The 26,822-nt window shown below is 57.0% G+C and overlaps 2 protein-coding genes across 7 annotated transcripts in view; both read right to left on the reverse strand.

Moving 5' to 3' along the window:
• Positions 1 to 552: 552 nt before the first annotated feature.
• SPOCK2 (SPARC (osteonectin), cwcv and kazal like domains proteoglycan 2) lies at positions 553 to 6,064 on the reverse strand. Of its 3 annotated transcripts, XM_042790995.1 has the most exons (12): positions 5,756 to 6,026; positions 3,601 to 3,609; positions 3,351 to 3,396; positions 2,931 to 3,114; positions 2,723 to 2,825; positions 2,519 to 2,627; positions 2,287 to 2,406; positions 1,964 to 2,182; positions 1,479 to 1,541; positions 1,196 to 1,333; positions 937 to 1,078; positions 553 to 646 (listed from the first exon to the last, which is right to left on the reverse strand). In XM_042790995.1, coding segments are annotated over exons 1-12 (1,335 nt in total). In that variant the 5' UTR covers positions 5,957 to 6,026; the 3' UTR covers positions 553 to 645. The 3 variants fall into 3 exon arrangements, with proteins under 3 accessions (XP_042646929.1, XP_042646934.1, XP_042646925.1); XM_042791000.1 differs by lacking the exon at positions 553 to 646 and having other exon boundaries at positions 819 to 1,078; positions 2,931 to 3,045; positions 5,756 to 6,064; XM_042790991.1 differs by lacking the exon at positions 553 to 646 and having other exon boundaries at positions 819 to 1,078; positions 5,756 to 6,025.
• Positions 6,065 to 6,713: 649 nt separating this feature from the next.
• ASCC1 (activating signal cointegrator 1 complex subunit 1) overlaps positions 6,714 to 26,822 on the reverse strand; it is a 43,056-nt gene continuing 22,947 nt past the window's right edge. Inside the window, exons 9-11 of one of the 4 annotated variants that reach the window (XM_032986642.2) lie at positions 26,544 to 26,623; positions 7,130 to 7,233; positions 6,716 to 7,042 (exon numbers count right to left, since the gene is read on the reverse strand). In XM_032986642.2, coding sequence (XP_032842533.2) covers positions 7,030 to 7,042; positions 7,130 to 7,233; positions 26,544 to 26,623 — 197 coding nt within the window. In that variant the 3' untranslated portion in view covers positions 6,716 to 7,029. Of the gene's footprint in view, positions 7,234 to 10,212; positions 10,773 to 26,543; positions 26,624 to 26,822 lie in introns of those variants that run through there. The other 3 variants (XM_042791016.1, XM_042791006.1, XM_032986643.2) reach the window with 3 other exon arrangements.

The raw sequence follows: 26,822 nt of genomic DNA on the forward strand, positions 1-26,822 counted from the left end.
GGGTCACTGGATGGTGGGGGGGGGGGGGGGGGGGTGGCAGAGGGTGCAGGTGAGGTTGGGCCTGGGGCAGAGGTGGTGTCAAGGTCTTCGGTGAGCTTGGGGTGGGGGGGTGGGCCGGGTTGGGGTCTGTCAGGGGCTTTACGGGGTAGAGTGGGGCCACAATTGGTGCTGGAGCCTATGGGGGGGGGGGGGGGGGAACCACACACACACACAATGTGTCAGTTGAGCGTGGGGGACCCAACCCAGGGGCATTTGCAGGGGGGGAAACCCCCCCCAACCGCTCACAGCCCCCACTCTGCCCCGCGGGGGGGGCGGGGGCACCACCAGCACCCCTGCCCGCCCCCAGCACCCCGTGCAGGGCCGGTGGGTGCAGGTGGGTTGTGGGGAGGGTGGGGCTGAGGAAGGGGTGGGCAAGCGTTTGACACAGCACGGGGTGTTTATTTCACAGCTGCTACACAACACCAGGGGCTGGGGTGGCCACGCAAGCACGGGGTGGGGGGGGGATGTGTGGAATATGCACTGGGGGGGTGTGTAGCTTATCTACAGGTGGGGTTTTTGGTATTTTTTTCCTTTTATTTTTCCCACTTTTATTAGCGCCGTTTGCCCGGTTGGAGCCCACGCGGCAGCACACTAGGCCTACAAGGCTCTACCCGAAAGAAAAAAAAAAAAAAAAAAAAAAAAGAAAAAAAAAAAAATCAAAATAAAAAGCTCAAATTCGCACAAGCGTGGCCCCCCCTCCCCCCCCTGCCCCGCTTGCCCCCCCTCTCCCCAGGTGAGCACCCCCAGACCCCATCCCCCAGGGGGCTGGGGGGGGCAGGAGGGGGATGCACCCACCCCATGCCCCGCCGGCAGCGGGGTGGGGGGTCACGGGGACCCCCAGCCGGGGGGGGGCTGCCTCCCGGCTGTGCCGCCCTCCAAGCTCTCCTGTTCCTCTACCAGATGTAGCCGCCGTCGTCGCCCTCGCCCGCTTCGCCCTCCTCTTCCTCGCCTTCCTCGCCTGCCTCCTCCGGCTCCTTCTCCTCCTCGTCCTCCCAGCCCACGCTGCTCCCGAAGTCACCCGAAAAACCCGCCGGCTCTTCTGCAGGGGTGAGGGGCAGAGGCTCACAGCCGGGTCCTGGGGGTCCCCGGATTTTGGGGGGGTGGGGGTGGGGTGAGTGGTGGGGCTGTGTGTGTGTTCCCCCCCCCCCCAGCTCACCGCAGTTGGGGCTGCCGTGGCCGCGGGTGCCTGTCACCTCGGCACCGTGCTGGTCCACGCACCAGCACTCCCCGCCGCCCGGCTCACACTGCGCCCGCCGGTAGTACCCGTCCTCATCACAGCTGGGGATGAAGGTGCCTGCGGGGAAGCCACGATTTCCGCCCCCCCCCCCCGCCCCCCCCAATACACGTGCAGTGCGAGAGCCCCCTGCCACGGAGCTCCTCGACACACAGGGCTCCCCGGGACCACCCCCCCCCCCCCCTTCCCCCTCCCCTCAACTCACCTGGCTTTTTTTTGGCTGCTTCTTGGATCTGAATCTTCTCCAGCTCCCGCAGACAGGGCGGCTCTGCAGCACCACCCCCCCCCGCCACGCCGCTCTTAGGGTGGGCGGGCAGCCCCCCAGCCCCCCGTGGTGTGCCTCCCCCCCCCGCCCCCAATTCCTGCAGCATGCGTTTCCCCACCCAACTGGTGTGTGCGCGTGTGCGTTCCCACCCCACGGGGACCCCACGGCGTGCACGCACCCTCCCCCCAAATTCCTGCACCGCGCATTCCCACCCCCCCACCCGCCCCCCCCCATGCCGTGCAGGCTTCCCCGTGACCCCGCAGCCTGCACACCCCCACTGTGCAACCCCCCCTAACCCCACAGCGTTCATTTCCCCACCCCACCCCCCCCTCCAACCCCGTGGCGTGCAACCCCCAGCCCCCACAGCATACGACCCGCAGCACCCCCACAAAGTGTGAGACGCCCCCCTCCAAGGTGCGACGCACTTTCCCTCCAGAAGCAGAAGCACCACTCGGGAGCGGAGACGCGGCCGTCCTTGGAGGTGTCGCAGGAGTTGAAGAAGGCGCGGATGCACACCTCGTACTTGTCCAGGTTGATGGCGGCCAGCTCGGCCGCCTCCAGGAAAAGATCCCCGCTCGTGTCCAGCCGGGCGAACATCCACCCCACCGCCTCCTTGCAACTGGCCACCACGCTCCTCTCCAGCGCTGCGGGGCAGGATGCGACCCGTGGCTGCCCGGTGAGTGTGTGCGTGCACGTGTGTGTCCCCCCCCCACCCCACGGGCCAGCACCCCGTGTCCGGGACGCGTACCGGTGGCGGGGCTGGCGGGGAGGCCGCCGGAGCCGTTCTGCTTGGCGTTCTCCCGCAGGAGCTGGAACCAGTCGCGCAGGCGGTCGCCCAGGTCAGCCAGGTCCTGCCCGGTGCACAGCTCTGGGAGAAGGGGGTGTCCAGGGAGGTGGCATCATGCCGGATAGGACGTGGGGGGGACCGCCCCCCCCAAATCCCTGCCCATCGCTGTGCCCCGTCCCCCCGTCCCGCTCACCTTGCTTGCCGTCGCCAGCGGGGCCGTGCGGGGTCGGGCAGGGGCACTGCCCCTCGCACCGCACCGTCAGCTGCTTGCTGGCCAGGCACGCCTGCTGCTCCAGCTTGCACTGCGGGGTGGCAGCGGGACGTTGGTGGGGAAGAAAAGAGGGGGGGATCCCCCCCCCCCCCCAAAAATGCAGCCCAGTGGTGCCGCCGTCCTCACCGCCGAGCTGTAAGTGTGGCCGTCGGAGCCGCAGACGGCGGCGAGCGGGGTGGCGTGGCAGGGCTTGCAGCCCCCGTGCCCCTTGGTGCCCAGCGGTTTGATCCTGTATATGTGTGCATGGGGGGGGGGGGGGGGGATCGTGCTGAGCCCCTGGCTCAGCCCCCCCCCCCCCCCCCCCATCTACAAAATCCCCTGCCCACCCTCCTACCTGTGCTCCAGCTTCTTGCGGCTGATGCACATGGCGCGCTGGTAGCCCTGCGCCACGCACACCTTGTGCCGGCTGCACTTCACCTTCTGACAGGGGTCCTTGGTGGTGTCCAGGGCTGGGGAGGGGGGCAGAGAGGGGCCGGGGGGGGCAGGTGGGGACCCCCCGGGGGAGCCCCCCGGCAGCGCTGGCCGCCGGCCGGCCCGGCACAAAGCCCCATTCAGGCTGCAGCTGGGCGGCCGCCTCGGCACCAGCTGCCGCTTCCCGGCACGCGCTGGCCCCCCAGCCGGAAGGGGAAAACCCGGAGGGGGGGGTGCGGGCAGAAAGGGGGGGGGGGGTTCTGTGTTTGTGTGTGTGTGTGTGTCCCCCTCCCTGCCCCCCTCCAGCTGGCACCGAGCCCCCTGCGCCCCATCCCAGCGGTACCTTCATCCCCGGGCTGGTTGTCCTCCCAGCTCTTGATGTAGTCGTCCTGCGAAGAGGGGAGAGCCTGGACGGGCGCGTCACCACCCCACCGGCCCGGCGAGGCTCCCCTCGCACCCCCCCCATACCCTGGGTACCCCCCCCCCCCCTCCAAACCCAAGAGGGGAACAAGCAGGGGTGGGGAACATCTTCCCCACCCAAAAGCAGGGTGCCACCAGGGCGAGGCAGCACCGGGCAGCCCCTCAGAGCTCACCTCCACCTCCTGGGCAGCGTGGCGGCGAGAGGGCCCGGCCGACACCGAAAAAAAAAGAGAAAGAGAGAGCGGGAGCGCCCACCGTCAGCCCTCAGCCCCTGCTCCCGGGCACCCTACGCCAGTTGGGCACCCCCCAACCTTCCAAGGTGCCCAAAGCTCTTGTCAGGAGCTTCAGGTGTCGCCGGCGCCCACCACCAACATGCTCCCCAATCTCTAGCCAGAGACCTGTGATCCTGGGGAGTCTTTACAGAGGATAAAACATTCCCCTGTCATCCCTCGGATGGCTGGGAAAGGCAAGGAACAGGGATGGAAGAGGCATCGGGTGGAGGAAGCCCCCGGGGAGCCCAGCGAGGCCTCTCCAGGATCCCCGTGGGGTGACAGTCCTTGTGCTGCCACCCCGGTTTTTCAATAGCAAGCCTGGAAAGGAGTGGGCTAAGATGGACGTCGCTGCCTGGGGAGAGGCACAGCCGCTCCCCCGGGACCCCGAATCCACCCCAGTGGTGGGGTGGGGAGCAGCAGGGATTCAAACCCTCCCGCAGGCAGCATCGCTCGCCCCGCGGGATGCTCTGGGGTGGGTTTCGTGACAAAAGCAGGGGCTTTCCTGCCGCCCCGGCGAGGGTTTGGGCCGGCGGCGCGGGAGGCAGCGCCGGGAGGGGATGGCTCTCGCTCCGGCGCCGCGGCGTTTGCGCCGCAATCGATAGCCTGCGTTCCCGTGCCCGTGATTAGTAACACTGCAGCGCCCGGCAGCTCCCTGCGGCGCGGCTTTCGGCACAGCCGCCACCGGCCTCCCCCCCGCACCGGCGCTGCTCGGCCGAAAAACCCCACAAATCCACGGGATTTGCTTATTAATCCACGCTAACCGCTGGCAGGGCTGCAGCCCCCCCCCCCCCCCCCCCCCCCCCCCCCTTTCTCCCCCGGCCCAGCAGCCTTGGCACAGCCGGGCAGGCCCTACGCGTGCTCCTAGCACCCAGGGATGGGGGGCTCTCAGCCAGAAATCCCCCCCCCAGGGATGCCCAGTGTGGTGGGGGCACCGCTGCACGTGCTCCCCCCTGGAGCATCCGCAGCCAGCCCGGGTCCCAGGAGGCGTTGGCCGGGTGGGTACGTTGCTGCAGGGGGTCTCCAGGGAGGCGTTTACCCCATCCTTCGCACCCTTTGCTCATGCTCTGTCCCCCTAACTGTTGTGTTTTTTTTTTTTTGGGGGGGGGGGATGTCCCCCACCCTGCCCGATGGCGGGGCACACCTCCCAGCAGCACATCCTCACTGCCAAGGTGAACCCGAGCGCACATCTGAACAAAGACCAGGGGGATGCTGGCTCTGGGTACCGGGGGGGGGGGGGTGGGGTGCAGCTCGGGGTGTGCTCCCTCCCTGCTTGGCTGCTGCAGGTCCCCCCAGATGGGGCTGCAAACGCTGTGCCCCCTCCCTGGAGGACACGAGCTGGGGGGGTGACGTGGGGGGCAAGGGGTGGGAATTGAGCCCGGGAAACGTCCCCGTAAAATTAAGGGCTGGAACTAAACGCCGTTGAGGGCTGCGTAAAAGCCAGGGGTGACAGGATCCCGAGCCGAACGTGCCAGGTCACCTGCCATCGCTCCGGCAGTGCCTGCAGCCTCACCCCTCCCCGTGTCCCCCCGTCCCTGTCCCCCCCCCTCTCCCATCCCCAGGGACCACCACCCAGCCCTGCAAGGGTCGGGGGAGTGGGGGGGGTCTGTGCCCTGACCCACGGCTGAGCCGTCACCGAGGGGCTGAGCCCACGGCTGCCCGCAAAGGGCAGGCAGGGCCTGCCTGTACCTCGGGCCCTGACAGGGTTGGGGGGACACACACACACACAGAGCACCCCCAGGTCCCTCCCGCCCGAGGTTGGCGCTGGCGTGGAGCCCTGGCCGCGGTGGCCTTTGGCATCAGCCACGCCAGCTTGGGCGATGGTGGCGTTGGCACCGCCGAAACCCGGGAGCATCCTCCGGGTACCGGGGCCGTGGCGGGATGCGGGCGGCACCGAGCATCCCCGGCCGCCCGCGGTGGGGCCGGGGGAGGGTCGTGCTGCAGCAGCCGCAGCGGCGGGGAGGGGAGGGGGCTCCCGGTGCCCGTTCGCCACCCCTCTACCCTCCTAACCCTGCCCCCCCCCACACACACACCCCCGCCGCTACCGGCGCGGACTCACGTCTCGGAAGCGGTTCCAGTGCTTGATCCTGCCGCCGTACTGGGAGATGGAGGAAAGCCATTGCTCGTCCTCCATGAAATTCCCGGGGCTCTCCCCCGCCGCCGCGGGCCCGGGGCCGGTGGCGGGGCCGGCGGCGGCGGCGGCGGGCAGGAGCAGGGCCAGCAGGGCCAGGAGGGCGCGGCGCCCGCCGCAGCCCCGCATGCTGCCGCAGCGCCGGGGGGGAGCGGTGCGGAGCGGCGCGGTGCGGTGCGGAGCGGTGCGGAGCGGTGCGCACGGGGAGGCGCCGGCGGCGAGTGCGGCCGCGGGGCGGCACCGGGCGGCACCGGCGGGAGGGGCCGGGGCGGAGCCTCCGCCGCGCCCGCCGCACCTGCGCGCCGGCACCGGGGCGGCCGCAGCCCCCGGCCCCAGCCCGCAGCCCCCGGTCCCTGCCCGCAGCCCCCTGCCCCCCGCCACACCCCCCCATCCTGCACCCCTCACCCCTGGTCCCCACCACATCCCCAGCCCTGCCACATCCCCATCCTGCAGCCCCTGCCCCACCTCCACCCCACATCCCCTGTCCCTCTCCCTGCCCCGGCCCCATCCCACACCCCCTGTCCCCATCCCACAGCCTCTCTGTCCTCGTCCCCATCCCGCAGCCCCTGCCCCGCCCCCCCCCCCCCTCCCCGCATCCCTCACCTCTGGTCTCACACTGTGTCCCCAGCCCACATTCCCCACCCCTGCCACATCTCCATCCCCATCCTGTGTCCCCTGGCCCCGTCCCGCATCCCCTGGCCCTGTCCTCGGCCCCATCCCGCATCCCCTGGCCCCATCCCGCAGCCCCCATCCTGCATCCCACGGCCCCTGCCACGCCCCCATCCTGCACCCCTCACCCCTGGTCCCCACCACATCCCCAGCCCGCATTCCCCACCCCTGCCACATCTCCATCCCGCATCCCCCATCCCGCATTCCCAGTCCCTATTATGTCCCCACCCCACACCCCCTGTTCCTGCCGTGCCCCCCCCCCCCCCCCCGGCTCCATCCCCGCCAAATCCCTGTCCCCTCCATCTTCCACCCGGCCATCTCCGCCCGCTCAGGCTCGGCGAGGAAGGACGGTGACAACTCGCCCCGGCTGCAGCCGCGAAGGAGCAGTGGGGGGAGCGGGGCTCCTTCCCGGCAGCTCCCGGCACACACACACAAAAATTTCTTCTCCCTGGGAGGATTCTCGGGATGGAGAGAAAACACAGCGACGGCCCACGGCGGGTGCACGTGCTGCCTCCAAAGCAGCGGTGCTGAGCCTAAGTGAGGCTGCTGCGGTTGGAAATACATCTTCCAGGTACTGCCTTTAAGAAAAACGGCGTTATTTTCAACTTTTTAACGATGAGCCGCGCTCCCCACCTGGGCTCCAGCGAGCAGAACGATGGCCTAGAACGACTTTCCTCTTCCCCTGAGCGATAAGGACGCAGGGATCTGCAAGTGGGGCGGCCCGCCTCCGGTGCAGCCTAGGCGGGGGAAAGAAGCAGAGCTGTGGATTTCATTTTTAACAAGTTTTAGGCGAGTTCTAAAAGTATCGGGTTGCATCCTGCAAGCCCGTAACACTGCCTGGTTTAACGGGTTTTTAATTTGTCGGTGCGGGACCACGCGCAAAACACAGTTTTATCACGCTCAGCATGAAACTGTTCTAATTACATCGACGAATAATGATAGGAAAGGGAAAACCCTGGGTAAATCCATCACGGTACCTTTCCTTCCAGCCCTGACCCACCCCACCCCCCCCCCCAAAAAGCAGCAGTAAATGTGTTTTATTTACACGAGTAGCTCCCTCGTTGTAAGGGGATACAACACCCCACTCTGCCCCTCTCGTTTGTATAATAAGCCCTTTCATTTCAAAAGCGCCACCGGCAGAGCGGAGCTGCCCCTCCGCCAGACTCACGTGCACGCCTCACGTTATACAAAGGGCTGAAGCGAAGCGCGAATTTAGGGACAGGCACAGCGGTTTGCTGGATCACAGCCTAGCAGAGGAGAGGAGACTCCACGGAGAGGAACAGGCCAGAACCCTTCATTCTGCCCGGGGACGGAGGGGCGAAACAAAATTTAGCTGTGCCGGGGATGAGCTGCTTACCGCTGAAATTCAACCAACTTCCAAACTGTCACGGAAATAATTGTAATTAATAGATGTCTACGCTAGCGGGAAGTGGAGGAGTGTGCTCTGATCAGCTCTTCTTTGTAGGAAAGCTGCGTTTGCCTCCGCGCCGAGATGCTGTTTGCGAGGGGAAAGCTAGTCCCGCGCTGGGGAGGTGGGAAGGCTTAGTCCCGAAGCTACAAGGCCGCCTCAACAAAAAACCCCCGACTCGCCCGTATCGGGTGACAACAGAGGAAAGCAGGTGTGACCGAAATGCCCTGCCAAGGAAAACTGGAGCGCAAACCCCAGCCCGCATCCCGGCGCGCTCCGCTGCTTGCCGAGAGCGGTTAAGAACCCAGCAGGCAGCAGTTTTCCGAGGTGCCTCTTCCCCTTCCCTGCGGCAGGCAGCTGTGCGAGCAGCTCCCCGGGTCTGTTCTTCGGGCGGCTGATGAGATTTGCCAAGTACCTCTTCAGGCTGGCGGGAAGACGACGGCGCCGGGCGTGAAGTGCTCTCAGCATCTCCCCGCGCCGGGCTGCTTGCGAGCGCGCCGGTGCCCCGCGGTTTCCAAAGCGGCCTTGCCTCCTCCGCTCAGGCAGCACGAAGGCGTTCGGCTGCAAGGAAGAGCAAAGACGGAAAGCCCGACGGGTGTAACTGGGTACGAGCGTGGACTCCAGGGTAGAAGGCAAGCAGCAAAACTGCGGATGATTTAATTTCCTGGCAGGCAGGTTTGAAAGCAGAGGTGGTGTCGTGGTTTGGGCCTGGTTGGCAGCCAACCCCAACGCAGTAGCTCTCTCTCCCTTCCCCTCCGGCAATGAGAAGGGACAGAGAGCCAGGCTTGGGGTTCGAGATAGGACTGGGATGGGGGAAAATCCCCCTTTTATGATCACGAGCAAAAGGCAGACTCGTTAGGGGAAGAAAAAAAAAAACATACATTTTTTACAGACACTAACAACACATAACAGAGTAGGACAGTGAGAAGCATTGCCACATCTTGAGAACACCTTCCCCCCACCCCTCCCTTCTCCCCGGGCTCAGCTCTGCTCCCGATATCTCTACCTCCTCCCCCAGTGGCGCAGGGGCAGGGAATGGGGGGTGCAGTCAGCGCTGCCACTTCCTTCATCTTCGGTGAGGGGAGTGTCCGAAACTTGTTCCCCCTGCTCCATCGTGGTCCCCCTCTCACAGGAGACAGTCCTCCACAAACTTTCTCTGACTTGAATTCCTCCCATGGGCCGCAGCGTTCCCCACACTGCTCCGTCATGGGTCACTAACTTCCTCCGACTGGATTCCCTCCCGCGGCTGCAGCCCTTCCCGAGCTGCTCCGGCGTGGGACTCCCCCGCATGCTGCAATCCTCCCAGCGCTGAATTACAGCAGCGGGGCTGCCTTTTCCCATGAGACCCCGGCCTTCTTCGGGCACAGAACCTTGATCATGCGAGCAGGAGCCACAGGCCATAAATCAATGTCTGCTCCACCGTAGATCTTCATGGGTGGCAGGGGGGGCCGCCCTGCCGTCTCCCCACAGGATACAGGGGGGTCTCTGCTCCGGCACACCTCCCCCCTCCTTTCTTCCTCCGTTCCTCCACTGACCTTGGTGTTCATGCAGCTGCAGCAACTCCTCCTCACAAGTCCCACTGCCCGTCACCACGTCCCTTCTTAAATACGTTATCGCAGAGGCGCAGCTGATGGGCTCAACTTCCCAAACAGAAATGGAGCTGGCTTGGAGCTGGGGAAGCTTCGAGAAGCTTCTCACAGGGGGCCGCCCCGATAGCCCCCTCCCCTGCCACCAAAAAACCCCACCACTCACTCAACCCAGGACAGGTGGACAACGTGAGCTCGGCAACACAACGCCTTTGGAGGCAAAAAGGAAAGCCGCCCCGAAGCCCGCCTGCCTCCGCGCGTGCGGTCAGAGCACGGCCACTTCGGGAGGGAGGAAACGGGGTGAAAACCTCCTTAAAGCAACCCCGGCGCTGCCTCTCACGCTCCCCACCTCAATGGCAGCCATCAGCAACGGGCAGCAGCCGCCGTCACCAGGTCGTTGCAAAACAACCAAACACCAGCATCTTCCACTTCTCCAAGCGTTCGTCCTCGGGCGAGTTGAAAGCCTGTGTCGCTATTCTTACCGAACGTGGAGATGGAAAAGCAAAACCAGTTGTCTTCAGATCTCTGAAGGATTCACAGTGGCAGCAAAGAGTTTTGCGCTTGGAGAAGCCGCCTACAAGGCATGTGTTTTCCGGCACGCTCCAAAATGGTCACTGGAAAGAGCAAAGAGCTCTTACCATAAAGGCTTTCTTACCAACCTAGTTGCGTGCTGGAAGTTTAATTACAGAAACTATCGATGCAACAGGAGATAAACACGTTGCTTTTGAGGGGAATTCATTTATTTGGAGATCTACATCACACAGGCACGCTGCTGGAAATCCAAGCAACGCCTGACCTCAGTATCATTAAATCATGCTCTCTTGGATTTTCCATTAAAAGGGAGCTCTCTTGGATTTTCCATACTTATTTTAAGAACAAACTTCCTCCTTCTGAAATAAAGCCGCACTTAAACACTGACGATGCCCCAAAAGCCACGTGCACCAGTATTTCTAGTTGTTTTCTTGGAAAACAAACAGGCGACCGACATCAAACAGGCAACTCTGCGACATTTCGGTTGCCAGTGGGGAAAGCAGGCAGAAGGACCCTGGTTGCAGGGAAACACCGTGCCTTCGAGGAGTCACGAGGCATCCCTGCCCGGAGTTCCCAGGTTCCCACCCAAACTTCGTGTCCTGTAAAAACATTTCACCGACAAAACGTGCACCCCCGCGCTTCAGAAGGTCAGCTGCCCAGACGTCGCGTAGTAGCCAGAGGTGTCTGAGAACCTCTGGGAAAGAAGCACCGAGTCCAGCTGCGCCTCTCCGAAGTAGAAGCTCTCGAAGAGCTGAAAGAGAGGAGAAAAAAAACATTTGAGGGGCACCTAGAGAAACGCAGCCTGCAGCTGGGCCACGCATCTCTTGCAAGAGCTGGCCCTGCAAAAAGCCTCTCCTCGTAGACTTGTTTTGCCTTTAAGGAAACTATTCTTCTGCACTTAGCCTTTTGCAGCGAACAGGGTATGAAATGAACACCTCTAAATTTTATCCACCGCAGCAGATGCTCAAACCTCCCCTACCTTGCTTTGTGACTGTGTCTCATTTAGGGAGCTCGGGGAGGCTATTCACCGCCCCGAAGGCTACCACTTCTTGAGGTCGCAGGCTCTGGGGGGGCAAGGATTGAGGCCGGGACATTTTTATCAATCCAGGCCACAGAACGTACGACTTAACAGTCACGGCTCAGTCCTAATTCAAACTAGCTAGAGGCGCAAGGCTCTTCATCCCAGCACTGACCCCGCTTTGTTCAACAAATCCTTCTTTGTTTGGCAAAGGCTTGAGCGCAAATTAATGAAAGCAAGCCAACTCTGGGACCCGGAGGGCGTGTCTCTGCTGATTAATCCAATCTATGAAGCAGACCAAAAAAAAAAAATGACATCAGAATTTCGTACAGGGAAGATTCAGCAACACTGTTGGAAAGGCATCGTGTCCAAGCATAAAGTGCTCCTCCCGTTCCATTAAGACACAGGAAATTGCTTACCTGGAAACATCAGTCCTGCCTTAGGAAAAGCTTTTCAGTGGAGATGCTAATTTCAAAACTCCACTTAACGGGAGTGCTGTGAGTCACTGAGGGCCTGAGCAGTGACAGAGATCTCCGAAACGTCCCTTCCATCTGTCTCCTATTGAATTTTCTATCTGTCCCTGCAGGTTTCGGCTCAAGACAGTCGCACCCCCCCTTCCTGCCATTACAGAAGGCAGGAACAGTAAGGCCAGTGAAAGCCGACGCATTCATTACAAGAGCCAGTGGTGCATCAATTCCTCCATACAGCGAATGCTGGAAACCCCAAACACCTAGTTAGCATCTGAAAGGCTGCACTTCTCCTGCAAAAAGGCATTTGGCTCTGCCTGGCACCAATCTGGGCACTTTGTTGGCTCTCCCAAGGGTATTCTACTTTGCAAATACCTCTTTTTCTGCAAGGGGAGAGGCTAGGTTTCTTTCAGGAGAATTCCTGGGTTTGCTGTCACTCCTCCACAAAGAGAAAAGTGCCTTAGGGCAAGCAATTCCCTGCCCATCTTCAGGGCAGAGCAAGCAGAGCTTTGGCCAGGGAGCCCCACCACGGAGGCAGGTGGGCCACGGAGCAGAGGCCGGGCGCCACGCCGAATCCAGCTCCCGCTCCGGACTGCCAGCTCCTCCGGGCAACTCTCCACTCCGGATTTGGCTGAGGTCAGCGATTCCTCACCGACGCACACGCGACGGGACGGTCGGAGCAGAGCCTCCGAAGAGAAGGGGTACTGCTGGGCGCCGAGCCAGCTCTCGGCGATCGCTAAGCCCCCGCTTCGGTTTGAGACGGCCGCAGCTGCAGCCGGGCGCGCTGCAGAGCCCGCTTGCCAGGGACCACCTCCTCCTCCTCCACCCCGGACCTGCTTGCGTGGGGGCACCGGCAGTCGACCCCCCAACCCCTGTCCCCACCCCCCCCCCTCGTCCCCCCCCCCCCCAAGCTGCTTCTGCAAAAAGCACCCGGGTTAGCGCAAACGCCGCCAGGAGCTGGGTTTCCCTGCGCTGGACCACTGAGTCACAGCATGTCTGCCCAGGGGAGCAGCCTCCGGCCCACCCGCACCTCCCCGCAGCTCACCCTGCCTCTGGGGTGATCCTGGTCCCTTAAGGCCCCGGCACAAGGCTTTGCTTTGCACGGGGCCCAAAGGAATTCGCCCCTAATCCCCCAGGCTCCTGTTAAGCCACAGTTTGCTGCCACTTCTTCCGAGCGTGCGCTCGGCAGGAGACGGGCGTCCCGCCACGGGGGGGTCACGCAGATCCCCACCCCACGCCTGGCTTCAAGGGACGCCGTGTGCGCGGCTCCCTGCAGCCGCTGCCCTGAAGCGGGGCACCCTGTTGTAAAGAAGTTGTGCTAAGGGAGCCTCTCAAACAGGGAGAGGAGGGAAAGAGAGAAGAGAAATTACGACAGCCGTACAAACTCCATTTTATACAATTAAAGATTTATACAATGAAAGATTAATTATGTTCCCAAAAGCCTGCGTAGTTCATGTTAGAGGACTTAGGATAAAATGTCTCATTAATAAGAGATGGTAGTAAAAAGGGGCTGGTCTCCTTTCTCTTTTTGTTTTGGCTGATCTGAGGAGGACGATTTCCAGCTCTCCAGGGCTCGGTGCAGTGCTTGCTGCCAGCGTGCCCACTCACCCCAAACCTTAACACCCGTCTCTCTCAAAATGGTGGTTCATTTCAGCTCTCCTTTCCTTCACAGAGCACTCTCTGCCCAGGAAAAATGGAAATAATTTCTCTCCATTCCTAATGGAGTAACGCCAGTAGGTGTGCTGGTAAACAAGGAAATACTAGGATCTAATAAAGCAAAGAGAAGGGATGAGATGCATTTATTTCTGTAGAACGAGGTCTTTGCAAACACGAAGAAAACCAACGGAACACTAGGATGTGACAGTCCCATCAGCAGCCCTGGAAGTCAAACCTCTACACAAAACAGCCAAAGGAAGAGCCTTTCAAATACTTGTTTATCTTACCTCTGCACACCACAACCTGTTTTTCTTCTAAAACACACGTACTTCAAAGCAAAAATTAGTTAATGATGAGACAAACCCTCCCCTCAGCCCCTTTTGCCTCGCACAGTCTCAGGCACTTCAGACCAGAAAGACAATCAGAAAGTCCCAGGAGACACTGCCCCGGTCAAGGGCCCTCCATTTATACACTGCTAAAAGTGAAGCAAAACCCTTGTACCAAAGCACTTTGTATTCCCTTGGCTTTTTCAAGACCTACCACCTCTTGTGTGTCCGAGCGCGTGCGTGTTTCCCAAGGAGCACGCTGCTAGAACTATTGATTTTTGGTAATGGAGCTGTACTTTCTGCAAGTAAACACGCTACAAGATTTAAGAGGACAACCACAGACATTTTTCTCCGCTCCCGTTTCAAGCCGGCTTTCTCGCCGCTGCTGCTTTGCTCCCCGAGGCTTCCCGCGACCGGAGCCACCAGCCGCCAGGCGTGTGGATCGCGGCCGAGCCCCCGTACGGCCGAGCTCCGCCCCGGGCAGCGGGGAGGGAGGCCCCTCAAACACCGTCCTCCCGAGACCCCGGAAACCCTGGGAGCTGGCTTCCCGTCATGAAAGCATCCCGCGCTCGTGTCCCCGGAGGCTCGGGAGGAGATTTCAGAAGACCAAGCCTCTGCTTTCAACTTTCACTTCTATTTATCTTGGGGAGAAGCCAAGCAGAGCTGAGAAAGATATTTATATCTCCCCCTTCTCCCTAGCCACCAGGGAAACACTCCGGTTTCAGAGGAGGCCTGTAGCACAGCTGACGAAAGGCCTCCTATAAAAGCATGTCAGCATTTTTTATTCTGGGCCAGGAAAGAAGATACCGGGAGGTTGTTACGCTTCACGTGGAAATGCTGGTAACCCTAAGGCTCACCTCGTCCCCCTCCTGTCCCTTCCCATGGGTGCCAAGGGCCCACCTTTCCCCAAAAAGGCTGCAGGGAGCACGAGGAGGTGGGGCTCAGGAGCGAGGCAGGGGGAGGAAAACTGCACGGTGACCAAACGCCGTGTCAGTTGATTGGAGTGGGCTGTGAGGCTCAGCAAAAGCGCAGTAATTCGATAAATCCAAACACGCTGAGGTATTTACATCCTCACTGCCTAAAGAATAAATAAGAGGTTGGGGGTTGGGATTTTTTTTTTTAAATACTATAAATGAAAATTAACCTGATGGAGGTAAAAGTCGGCTTAGGAAGACAACACCACGCACGCCGTGCAAGCTACTAACTCCCATCGAGGGAACAGCACTTACCAGACTAAGTGCCCTCTGTCTCCCTGCTGCTTTCCCAAATGAAATTAGAACCGAATAAGGAAAGAGCGTCGTTAACTTTTCACCCCGGACCCAGCACCTGTAAGCAAACGTGCCAGAGATGTGCCCTGCCTTTCAAACCGCAGCCAAAGGCTGGGAAACAGCTCGGCGAGGATGCCTCAGCCGCGCTGCCTCCCCCAAAAGCCATGAGCCCCTGAGAGAGGGAGCGTGCTGGTCCACGGACAGCCCGTATTTCACACGTCAGCCTGCAAACCACCACAGACCCACGTGTGCAAGAGCTCCTCCTTCTCCCTCTCCCTTCTGGGGGGCCGAGTCCAAGGACATAACCGCACAGGTAACGCTGAAAGGCAGGCAGCCCTGCGGAAGCTCCCAGAAAGCATGCTTTCCTCCGTTTCTCCCCCACAGTCATTTATTCTGAGCCAGGAAAAGCCAGCAGCACGCCTGTCATTTCTAACACCCCAATTTCTCTCACGTCAGACAATTCCGTTCAGCCGTCGGAAACCCTTCTTCCTCTGAGGTCCGTTCCCCTCTATTACCCGCAAATTGCACAGCAGGCCTCCCCTGGGGCCCAAGACTCATTTTCTGAAGGAAGACAGAGGCTGAAGACTTGTGTTGGGAGAGAAAGAACCACACTTCAAACCGCTCGCTCCTCACAAACCTGAGCCAAAAATGCTAGTACAAACTTCAGCCCCCAAACCACAACAACTTCATTATCAAAGGCAGAGCAACAGATCAAAACCCAGGATCCTTCCTTTCCACATTTTTTTTTTTTTTTTTCCCCCCCCTCTTGCCTTAGCCTGGAAAGTAGGCTTTACTGAAGCACTGTAGAAACAAATGCAAAGGAGGACGATTCCTCGATGAAGCAGTTAAAACGTGTGTCTAAACGATGCTGTGTTCCCGAGCGTGGGTATTTGTCAAGCAGCCATCCTCGGGGGCTCGCTTCCCACGGACAACCCTCCCAGAATGAGACAGCACCTTTGTGTTGGAGCCTGGAAACAATGGTAAATAAATCACTGCACTAATCCACCTAAGGACAGCAGCGACGCGTTTCAGCTCTGCTTATGAAGAGCGGAGATGCCAACACAAACTGGTGCTTTTAAATCACCTGTCATGGGCTCAACAAGCATGAGAAATATTAATGGATTCTCCCGGAGAGGCACCGGGCAGCGGGAGGACAAAGCCAGTCCAGACAAGGGAAGGGAGTAAGAGGTATTTAAAACTTCCTTCACGTAATCTCTGGCTTGCACTCACGCCGCCTGCCCTGGAGTTTGCTGCTACCATCAGGATTATTGATCAGTTTTTAAAGCCTTACATGGTCGACAGTAGTCAGCCCAAAAGGACCCATCCTGAATTAATAAAAAGTCCAAGCAGCCCTGCCGAGAGTCTCGGTGCTCCGAAATGCCGAGGGAACAACGATCTACTGCAATGCCTTGCAATTAAAAACTACCACCAAAGAGCAGCGTTATCACAGGAGAGAAAATGCATGCACACCCACACCCACACCCACACCCACACACCCCCAAAAAGCCTGTGGGGAGCTCACTTGGTTGTGAACTCCAGCCATGGAAAGCAGTGCCTTAGGGTAGGGGTATTATAGATTAACAGCACAAAACTGTCCCCGGTGAATCAGTGCTGGGGGCGAGCAGAGGCATGTCATGTCATTAGAACTGTGACCAATCAGCCTAAGAAACCCAGCTGCCCTCAGCAGGGAGCTGGGGGGGGGGGGGGGGGGATGTGTGTGGGGGGGGTGTCCCCATTTTCTGTATCTGGAACGAGCCCCAAAATCAGCAACTTCTAATGAGGGAAGGAAAAAGCTTGCAGCTCCGGGAACCTACGGCTGCGGACGAGCTCACTGCCATTCCTGTTGCGCAGTCCACGCTGAGGACGGGACGCCAGCAGCCCCTTCTCCTCTGTTTTGCCCGGGGTTGAAGGTGTTTATCCACCAAAAGATCCCTTCCAGGCAGGCACGCCAACAGGCCGAGTGCCGCTCGTCTCTGCCTCGGCAGGAGAACATCTGCAGGAGGATCGCTCCTGACAGGCAGCCCGGCGCTGCGGCCACGCAAGATCGTGCCAGGAATCGGGGTCCGGCAGCAGACAGCAGCGCCGGAGAGAGCTCAAACAGGGAGATTAAGCTCAGGCTTCAGAGGAGCCGCGGGCTTTACAGCTTCATCTGCTCTGCAGGCAGTGACAAGAATCACCAGCTTGCCCGGTGGCAGCCACTACCCCCAGCGTGTCCTGATGGGGAGCAGCGGTGAATGAAGGAATGAACTCGGAGAGCCGGGAGGGACGGGAGGTTGCTTTCCGTGGGAAATCAGCACGCTACGGTACTGTTATCTCCTTCGGGGAAGGGAAGAAGCAAACAAAATCCCAAGGCGCTCGCTGACAAGCGTGGAGAAAAATTAAGCGGTGTTTCTAAAGAGGTGCCTCTACCTTTTCAGAGCAATGAAACCTGTTTGTTTTCAAACCCTTTGCACCCTCCCCTGGATATTCCCGGCGGTACTCGCAGCAGAACACAACCCCAACACCCCAAACCCTTCTTGCACTACCTTACACTGCAAGAGAGGGGAGGGACCCAGACAAGATCAGACCACGGGCTGCGACTTGCCCAAATAAACCTCAGGCTGTTTTTCCATCTCATAAGGGATGATACATTTGAATTAACACTCATAGAACGCATCCACGGCTTGGGACTGAAAACACTGCAGAAGAGCAGAGAACAGTCGCTCTTCCAAATCATCTGGCTAAAGCACAACTGCGGGACCCATGCCAGCTGCAGCAGGGGAGGGGCCGACTCTTCAGCAAACTGGTGTGCTACAGAGCTGATACCAGCATTAAGAAAAAAGGACCGATAGAGGCAAAGTTACTAATGGCAAAAAGCATGGATGGATTAAAAATTAAAAAAAAAAAAAAAAAAAAAAAAAAGTGAAAGTAACACTCAGAAACCCTGAGGGACTCCAAGAAGACTCTACCGAATTCCAGCCAACTCCATCCATCAGAGCTCTTCTGATTGACCTCCTCTGCTGCACGAACCACATCCTCCAATCCTGCTTTTGGGATCCTACCCACCTGCTTAACGCGCCTCCCGCACACAGACCTGGCAGAGCCTCTCAGGTCTGAGCAGCACCTCTGTTGCTCCTCGCCAGGCTGACTCGCGAACGCAGTTCAGCGACGGAAAACTGTTGGTAAAAGAGGGACCTCAAGGGCAGCCTGTCTGTGCCCTGTTTCTGCTTTGTGGATTTAGGCTACCAACCCCTCCCTGCCGACCACCCCAACGGTCTACAGAAGGCTGTTACCTCCACAGCACGAAGCGGCAGAAGTTGCCCCAGTCCCCAGGCTGCACTACGTGCTGGCAGAGCTCCTTCTCCCTCGTCCTGAGAAACGCACCGAAACCCTTTCCATTTGCGACCTAAACTCCCCCAAACTACGACAGACAAACCCCAAACCAAACCCCCGGGGGGGCTCCCAGAAGGTAAGAGGCAACCAGGCAATGTGTCAAGATCCGGAGAGTTTGTTCAATTAATAGATTTTTTTTTTTTTTTTTTCCCTTCTATTTTCAACTTTCAGAACACGTTTCCTGTAACAGTTTGGTTCCAAAAAAAGAAATACTCAATTCCTGTATTATTCACTCTGGACACCACTCTGCCAATGATTATCTGTCAGAGGTTTAATTGTGCTTGGAAGCTCGCCAGCAATAATGCACGAGAAGTGTAGGAAAAGCAGGTAGACAGGCACTCATCCAGAGAGGCAGCTCCTCCCGGTGTTCCCCACCTCCTCTCCAAATTAGCAACTGCTTCCTCTCCGTGGCTTTTTAAAGGATCGCTGGCCGGGCATCCCATGCCTTCCATTGCTGCAGAGGTGTTACAGGATGAAGATGTGCGGAATTGCAAGGCCAGGGTGGAGGGGGAGGGCTGGGAAGGGCAGAGAGAGAAAGGGGGTGGCTGTCTGGGCCGTCACCGCGAGCATGCTGCTGGTGCCAAGGCCTCCAAGCGTCAGCCGCAAAGCTCGGCGGGCGCATGCGGATCGATCGTTTGTTTTGTTCTGCGAGCGTGCAGCTGGCTCTGGAGTGTCTCTCCATCACCAATATAGCATCCAGTCCTTCCACCCAGGTAGCACGAGGAACAGCCCTTCCCCTCTTGCTTTCTTTCAACCTCTGGCGGGTTTTACAAGGCGGCAGCAGAAACCCTTTCACCTCATCTCCCTTAGGAAGAATAAAGCACACAGACTTCAGGAGGGAGAAAATCTGGTCATAAAAGTCCCAGTGGCCTATCTCTTGGGAGCACAGCTGATCTGGATCATAAGCAAAGCACTAACTCCTTTATCGTTCGCATTCAGCTTGCTACTTCTCGAGTCATTTATATCCGCAAGCTTTGCCACGAACCACCAAGACCTGAAATTACAAACACGCCAGCATCTTGGGTTAGCACAGGGGATGCAAGTTAGGGGTATCTCCTCTGTGACACAGGAAAAGCCCTTCTGATTAAATCACCGGTGCCATCCCTTGGAAAGCAGTAACAATATAACCATCTCTATCTGGAAAAGCACCACCAACGGAAGGTTTCTTTTTTGTATTTGTATTTTACTGAGTCAAAATAAATGCCACGTAAATGCCAAGAAGCTTTTGGCACATTCACAAATGCCATCTCATGGGTGTTTTGCACACATTTTGCAGAGTAATCATAAAGCAACAAGCTGCAGAAAGGACCAAAAGAGGTCATCGGCTCTACCACCCGCTCCTTGCCCAAAGCAGGAGGAGCTCATTGGTGGCAGACCCTGGACTAATGTCTCTGCTCCCTCAAAACAACCGGGACCCCCATTCCACCAGCTCCTCTAGACCAGTCCTTCATTACCCTTCCCATTACAAAGATTTTCCTAACACCTAAGCTCTTTCTGCAATTTAAGCCCGTTATTTATTGCCCTGCCATCAGAGCAGGGAAGACAGAGTATCCACTACTGGCAAAAGCTTTCACACACTTAAAGAGCTTTTCCTATGTGTTCCTATGTCTTCCTCCTTCCCTTTAGTAGCCTCAAAGCAACACTTACATCTCTCAGCCTCAACTCATAGACATTTTCTAGCCCTCTGATTGTCTTATTGTTGCCTTCTGGGCTTTTTAGCCTGACCATGGTGCCCAAAAATGGACAAATACCTCAGCTAGGGGCCGAACACTAAGCGTAGTCAGAGGCTTACTTTGCAGATATTCACCTCTTTCTTTTATTGCCACGGACAGACTCGGCCAGCTTGTGCTCTGGAGCAGTCCCCGTGGAGCCCAAACCCCGGTCCGTGGGGCTGCTACTGAGGCAGTTCTCCATCCCACACCCACGCCACCGCTCCCTCCTGGACCTGCCCTTGTTCGCGGCAGCCCATTTGCTTCTGCTCGATTTCTCAGTATCATCTGGAGCTCTGTTCCCTCCTACTAACGCCTGCAAATTTTCCGGCCTCTCCCCAGCTGGGTTTCACCTGCAGACCTAAGAGAAGCGTGCTTCGCTCTGCCCGTGACACCCTCCTGACCTCCGCAGGTGAGAAGGCTGCGAGGTTTCCAGCTGAGCTCTGCCAGCGTGGAAGCAGTCGATCCTTCCTCGACTGCCGCCGTATGAAACCTCAGCTCTCCGTAACTCTGGAGCAACGCCACCTCAGCTGCCAGAGAGTGATGCAGCGGTGGGGGTGACATCCAGCAAGAGTCTAAATTAATCTGTCAGGCCGGATTTTTTTTGCAAATTAAACCATCTGGGGCCGGGTGGAGGCCTTTGTTCAGCCGTCCTCACCCTCCAGGGTCCCCCTGCTTCACAAGCAAAATCTAGTGGTGCTCTTGCCACTGCCACGCTCCAAAACCTTTGCTTTAGCTCAGGGTTTTGGGTGCGTTCCCCCCTGCCAGAAATCCATGAAAATTCATGCACTTGAGGAAATCAAACCCTAGTTGCTATGGTGAAAGGCATTCTGCAAACTAAGAAACAAATACAAGTGGGACATTTGGAGGTTACTGGATTTTCGTACGTCTTTTAGACAAGAATAAAAAAACCCTCCAGCACATTAAAGGCTCCGCTAACTTCCCAGACCCTGCTACGCCTCAAATATGAGGGATTTACAGTACAGCTTGGTTAAGGAAATTAATAACCAAGCCCTGCATTTCTCCAAAGAAGCCTCATGCCCGTGGCTCCTAGCACTGCCTGTTATTGCAAATGCAGCAACAGTTTTTAAGAGCTGGGCTTCGGCTTTGCTGCAGAGATGCCAGGAGGCTTGAGACGCATCCAGGAATAGGAGGACAAGGAGCTCCCATCAATGTGACCTACTCACTACACTCGTCAAACCACCAAGAGGAGGAGCCCAGCTACAGAGCCAGTAAATTAATTCGGACAGACCTGGGAAATTATCCGGCAGAAGGGTTACAGCACCTTTGGGATGAGCTGCCTACTTTTGCTAATCAATGCGTTGGTTTGTTTTCTGGATTTTTTTTTTTTTTTTTCTTCTAGCACTTAATGTGCTGGGTCCCTGTCTTCTATTAAGGCTCCGCTGTAATTCAACCCCTGCCAGCTCCACCAAGAAAAAATTGTCCTTTTAAGATCAAAAAGGTGATGCTGTCTCAGCTGGCTGATGGCAGAAGAGCGGTCTCAGAGAAATGAGGAGGTGGGATGCTCGCTGGGGGGGAGGTGGAGGCACCCACAGCACCTCCGAAACAGCTGAGCTGCTGGGCTGGAGGGGACCGCAGCAGTACAGGCAGCCCTGCCTGGAAGGGGCAAGAGGATTCAGAAACTTTATAACCCTCTCAGCAAATCCCCCCTCTCCTAGCACTTACAGTTCCTGCTAAAATTAGTCAGAGAGGTGATGAGGACCTCTGCAAAAAAAGAGGCATCTCCCCTTTACGGTAAGGTCACCAAACGGATCTCTGTCACACGCGGGCAAGTCAGCACAAACCTTCTGCACTTCTTGCACTGCGTTCTCCTCAGCGCAGTCTCAGCCTTCTCTCAGCACCTCCAGCGCCGCCCCGTCACTCTGCTCCGAGGCCCAAACAGTCCAACAAAGATATTTTTCCTCTATCGTCTAGTCTGATTTTTCAAATGCCACTTCAGATTCCTGTTTCACCGAATGCAAATAACGTGAATATGCCCTTTTTTTTTTTTTTTCCTGAAGAATATAATTCGTAGGGAAGCGTTATCACAGCGACCCCAATTTCATCTCCTTTATTTTTCCCCAAGATCATACAAACGTTGATCTCCAGTCACATCTGCTCAACTGTCACATCCTCCCATCCCACTGCTGCTCTAAGCGCACACCGCTGAGCCCCCTCCACCGTTTCAGTATCCCTCGATAATGGCAGGATCAGAACCGAAGGCAAAAATCCTCTCCTCTGCAGAGTGGCGTTACAGCCTTTCATTTCTGGTTTTGATTCTTCTATAAAACCGAGGCGAGGAAAGCACTGGCTTATTTCTGATACAGTGATGTTGCACCACAATCTCTTATTCAGTCTGTTCTCACCCCAGTGGATTTTTTGTTTGGTATTTTTAACTCTAAACTTTCCAAGCAGCCATCTCCCGTTCGGTACTTGTTCCAGTTGCCAGTCCTACTTCGGACAGATAGCTGTATCACCTCACTGAGGGACAACAAGATGCTCTTACCCTTTCTGAACACCAGCCAGTCTTGATCTCGCCTAATGCAGGTTCTTTGGCCTTCTGATTTCACCTCAGCTTAAGAATACAACAGGAAAAGACTCTGTATCCTTAAATTCACTAACAAAAGTTACACAGAAAAGGCCTGGGTACAGATGGCTGCAGAACATGAGAAGCACTCCTCATCTCCAAGGGGAGTTGGTAACGGTGGCGGCTCTACACTGGGGTAGAAACTAATTTGTTCGGTGCTTGGTGGGTTTGGGGTATTTCGAGGGATTGGTGTGTTTAGCCAGGACAAGATTTTTCTTTTTCATTCTGTATGGCACTGCATCAAATGTCTTAAACTGAACTACTGCACACCACAGCCACTGCACCGTTCTCACCCAGAATGATAAAAATGATAACGGAGAACACTACCAGATTTGTTTGCTACGATCAGCTCTCCACGAGCCCCGGCCTATCAGTCAGCAAATGCACTTTCCCCCTGCTCCAAATGAAAGCAGATACGGTCCCATAATGTAATACCCTGTACGCAGGCTTCAAAAGAGAAGGAGTCTCATCGAATTACGCCTTGTCTGACCTCGAAGCCCTCCCAGAGCAGTCCTGCAGCTCGGCCACTCGGCTCCCACTGCTGGCCCAAGGCACAGCAGCACGTGTCACTGCCTCGACTGATCCAGTTCCCAGTCTTGCATCCCAGCTTAAAGCCTTCCCTAACGCACTAAGACATAAGATGGGCAGCTTTCCGCCGCTGTACCTCAGTAGCTGTTCCCTCGATATGTAATCTTGTAAGCTGTTAATGCACAGAGCTGTGCTAAGCGGCAGGGTTGATCTTCTCTACTCAAAATTTGCTTGAAGGTGGCAATGGCCACTTTTACTCCTCAGACCTTGAGTCAAAAATAATTCAATTTTGATTCAGTGAGAGTCCAGCTGGTTTTCTTCCTACTGCGAGCCTTCCTTTATACCTTTAAAGGTATAACAGAAAAATTTGGCCGGGCGGTACCTTTGCATTTCTTTGCGTTTTCACTTCTTCACAGCAGCCTCAGTTTTTTCACCAAGCGAAACAAATAAAAGCCCAGAGGCAGCCAAGCCTTTGTCTCCGGAGATGCCGGCAGCTGCCCCCAGCGCCTCTGTGCCAGCGCTGTGCCGCTCGGCCAGCTGCGACGCACGGGCACGCAGCCACCGCCCGGGACACGGGAGGAGGCAAGGCAGAGGGGGCTGCCAAACCCGCCCCTCCCCGAGGGCCAGCCGCCCGCCCGGCCCGACCCTCCTCTCACTCTCACGGGGAAGGAGCTGCCGCTGTCTTTCAGCTGCAAACTGCTGCCTCTTCCCTTCGCTCTGCTCCCGACTGGAGCAGGAGTTCGGAACGTGACTCGGATGTTCAAAGGAGTCGGCCGGCTAGCCACTAGCCGCCCTAGAAGAAATGCACGCCGCTCCGCACGACGTGATTCATAAAGCACCCCCAGCTTCTTGGGGACTAGACTAGACAAGCACAATGCTAAAGCGTCCAGTGCTTTTGTGGAAGACACAAAACACTCAGCGGTTGGGTCACGCACTGCTCCGGGCTTTAAGCAGCAGCTAGGCCAGGGAGCCTTTTTCACAGATAGTCTTCAAGACAGGAGTAATTTAAACTCCCAAGCACAACTCATCCTACAGGATCTATTTTCTGAGCAGTGTGGGAAGGTACCGGCCTGCACAACCATTTATTAGCACAAATAGGAGTGTATGTTTAACTCTGCGGAACGGGTAGAACAAAGGATTATTAAATAAAATTCCGATTAGTTTGGCTGAAAGCAAAATACCAGCTGGAGCCTGGGGTACCGCAGGCATGCTATCAGCAAACATGTGCTGCTAGCGCGTCTGCACGCCCCCCCCACCTCTGACCAGGGGGAGCCCCAGGCTGGAACAGCAGAACCGAGGCGTCTCCGCTGCGCTCTGACAGCTCAGGTCCGCCGAGCAAAGCCTTCGGCCCACCAGCGCCGGCCGCAGCTGCACAAGGGGAACGAGAGCCATGAAAGCTGAGTTTTCCAACTCGATGCCCTCCTACCAGCAGCCGTGCTTTGTCGGCTTTCCAAACGGGAACGCTGCCACCCAACACAGCTATCGCAGAGTCCCACCGCCTGGGAACACACGCCGGGCGCATCGCTCTACCTCTGAGGGGCCGGCGCCCGCGAGCCAGCGTGCCTAACTGCAGCCATATTCGTTAACAGCCTGTCGTTTAGATCCTACTGCAAAAGTTAATGAAGCCACTTTGTGAGAGGGCAGCCTCCCTGAGCAGAAGATAAATAATGTATATAAAAGGGGGGCTGGGAGGGAACTGGCACATCCTTGCAAGGTCATGCTAGAATGCATCAGTGGCTGGCTGAGGCTGGGCTCCTCTGGTAAGAAGCCTGGAGCTATTTATGACTCATGTAATTAATTAATGCCAACGGGCGTTCTGCTGCAGGCACGTGGGAGACCAAAGGGAAATACGAAGCGAGCAGGTTAGGAAATGTAGTGGAGGTGGGGGAGAAGGATGACATTTCTTGCGGCAAGACATGCTTTGAAGTAATTATCAACAGTCCAAAGAGGCAGCAGCTCTTTTGGCTACCTCAGTACAAAATCAATTAGGGTCTTTAAAAATGCATCGGCTCGTATTTCAGAGAGCAGCAGGAATAAGAAGTGGCCATCTGAGGTAGGGCAGTTGCATTTCGATGCCCCCGCACACCGCCAGACCCACAGATCCTCAGACTCCGCAGTGCAGTCCACCAATGGTGTGACCGGTAGAGGGAGCATCGTTAATGCCTTCCAAATCGTAACTGGTTTTGGCTGAGGAGCATTAAGGCAGACTGATGGTTCGATCGTACGTGCCTCTAAAGTCTGAGGACAAGTTTAACAGACAGAAGAGAAAAGAGCAAAGGGCAAAGCGAAACGCGGGCGGACGCCTCGGAAGCCGGGTCCCTGCAGGCACGCTGGGCTCCCGACACGTACCACCTTCCCTCTCTGCCGCCGGGAGCTAACCAAAACTCACAGGTCACATTAAGAAAAGGACCACGTCTGCGGCTCTCCTGCTTCACTTTGCAAGACTGCAGTCTCACCCCGAACGCTCAACATGTGGCGATGCTGAGTCATAACACTGCGCTTGCACAGACCTTTGAGGACAATGAGAGCTTAACCTAATTTTGTCCCTTTGTTTGTCCTCTGTGCAGAGGAGATCAATCAGTTCCCCTCCCTGCCTCCACGTCCCCGCACATCCAGTGCCTAGTACAGTAGACAGCAAAACTGTAAACACAAATAAAGTGCACCCTTTCCCTCCACGGCTGCCCTGAAGTCCCCCTGGGCTGTCCAACCCCCACCCAGCCCTCACCCTCTCACGTCTCTCTCTGTTGCCAGAATATCTTTTGTCGGTTCTCAAAAATATTCAAGCATTCTCCCATCTCCCTCTCATCATAGCTGCCTGCAACAAATCCCCTCGCACAATGAGGACGGCAAATCTGCTTCCATCCCAGTTTTCTTTTCCATTTCTACTCCTCTGTGCTTGTCTTTTCTCTCTGGACGCTTGCAGGGGCCAAGCACCACGGCATCGGGCTGACACTGCCATCTGGATAAGCAGCAGAGGCTGCCTGCAGTCTCAACACTGGCTGACAAAGCCTGGGAGGCTGCAGGACGCTCCCCCTCGAGCCTTACCCACCTCCATGGTGTGGGGGATCTTGCCTCCTACCCTCTGATCACTGCCAAAGCCCTTAGATCCTGGCTGGTGGGGCTCCTTATCACCATCTGCTATTTTTCTGGAGCAAAACCATGCAAATCAGTAGCAGAGGTTAAGAAAAAGAAGAGAAGAGTAAGTGAAACGGCAGCCGGTTTTAGTTTCATAAATATATACGAGTGAGTAGAACAAGAGCAACAAAGTACTCCTCTCTGGTGGGCTGAGAATCGACATGAGCCTGAGTCTCCAGGGTAAAACACGAGCAAAGTAAACGACAACATGAACACCCACTTAGCATTCGAGCTACATACTCCTGATCCGAGCCTCACCAGCTTTAAGAACGCTTCTGTTAAATGCTGTAATGCTCCCAATTACGAGTGATCTGGATTGTTTATTTTATAAACAGATTTCCCCGCCGGGAGAACCCATAAGCCTAAGACAAAAGCAGTCTTGAAGAGGTGTATCAACCTCTTTTGGCTATACAATACCCACGGCTGGCTCGATTTCCCTAATTGTTTCATACTGACCTTGAGGATATTTCGGCCATTAAACGACTCCCGTTCCTTGAAAGATGATTTACCAGTCATTGTATTGTTTCGCTCTTCAGCTGTAAAGAGAAAAGCCACCACCAGAATGAGCTTCAGATGGGAAAACTGTATGTGCTGTACTTCACCCCCCACTCTCTCCCTCCCCAAAGTCAGCTGCCAGCTAATAAACCATCTTTGCCCAGTTTTTAGTGCAAAAAAAAAACCCTTATATTTCGATTTTAAAGAGAACAAGGCTGAATACGCAGGAATTGGTGCCTC

Source organism: Tyto alba, unplaced genomic scaffold, assembly GCF_018691265.1.
Source record: "Tyto alba isolate M040663 unplaced genomic scaffold, T.alba_DEE_v4.0 Super-Scaffold_1, whole genome shotgun sequence".
NCBI lineage: Eukaryota > Metazoa > Chordata > Aves > Strigiformes > Tytonidae > Tyto > Tyto alba.

Excerpts from the sequence above, each read along its gene's own strand:
- SPOCK2 (XM_042790991.1), bottom strand. The coding sequence starts at position 5,956 with ATGCGGGGCTGCGGCGGGCGCCGCGCCCTCCTGGCCCTGCTGGCCCTG. Across the intron at positions 2,407-2,518 it reads CGCTGGCGACGGCAAGCAAG|AGCTGTGCACCGGGCAGGAC; the intron begins GTGAGCGGGACG and ends CCCTTCTCCCAG. Across the intron at positions 1,334-1,478 it reads AGCAGCCAAAAAAAAGCCAG|GCACCTTCATCCCCAGCTGT; the intron begins GTGAGTTGAGGG and ends GCTTCCCCGCAG.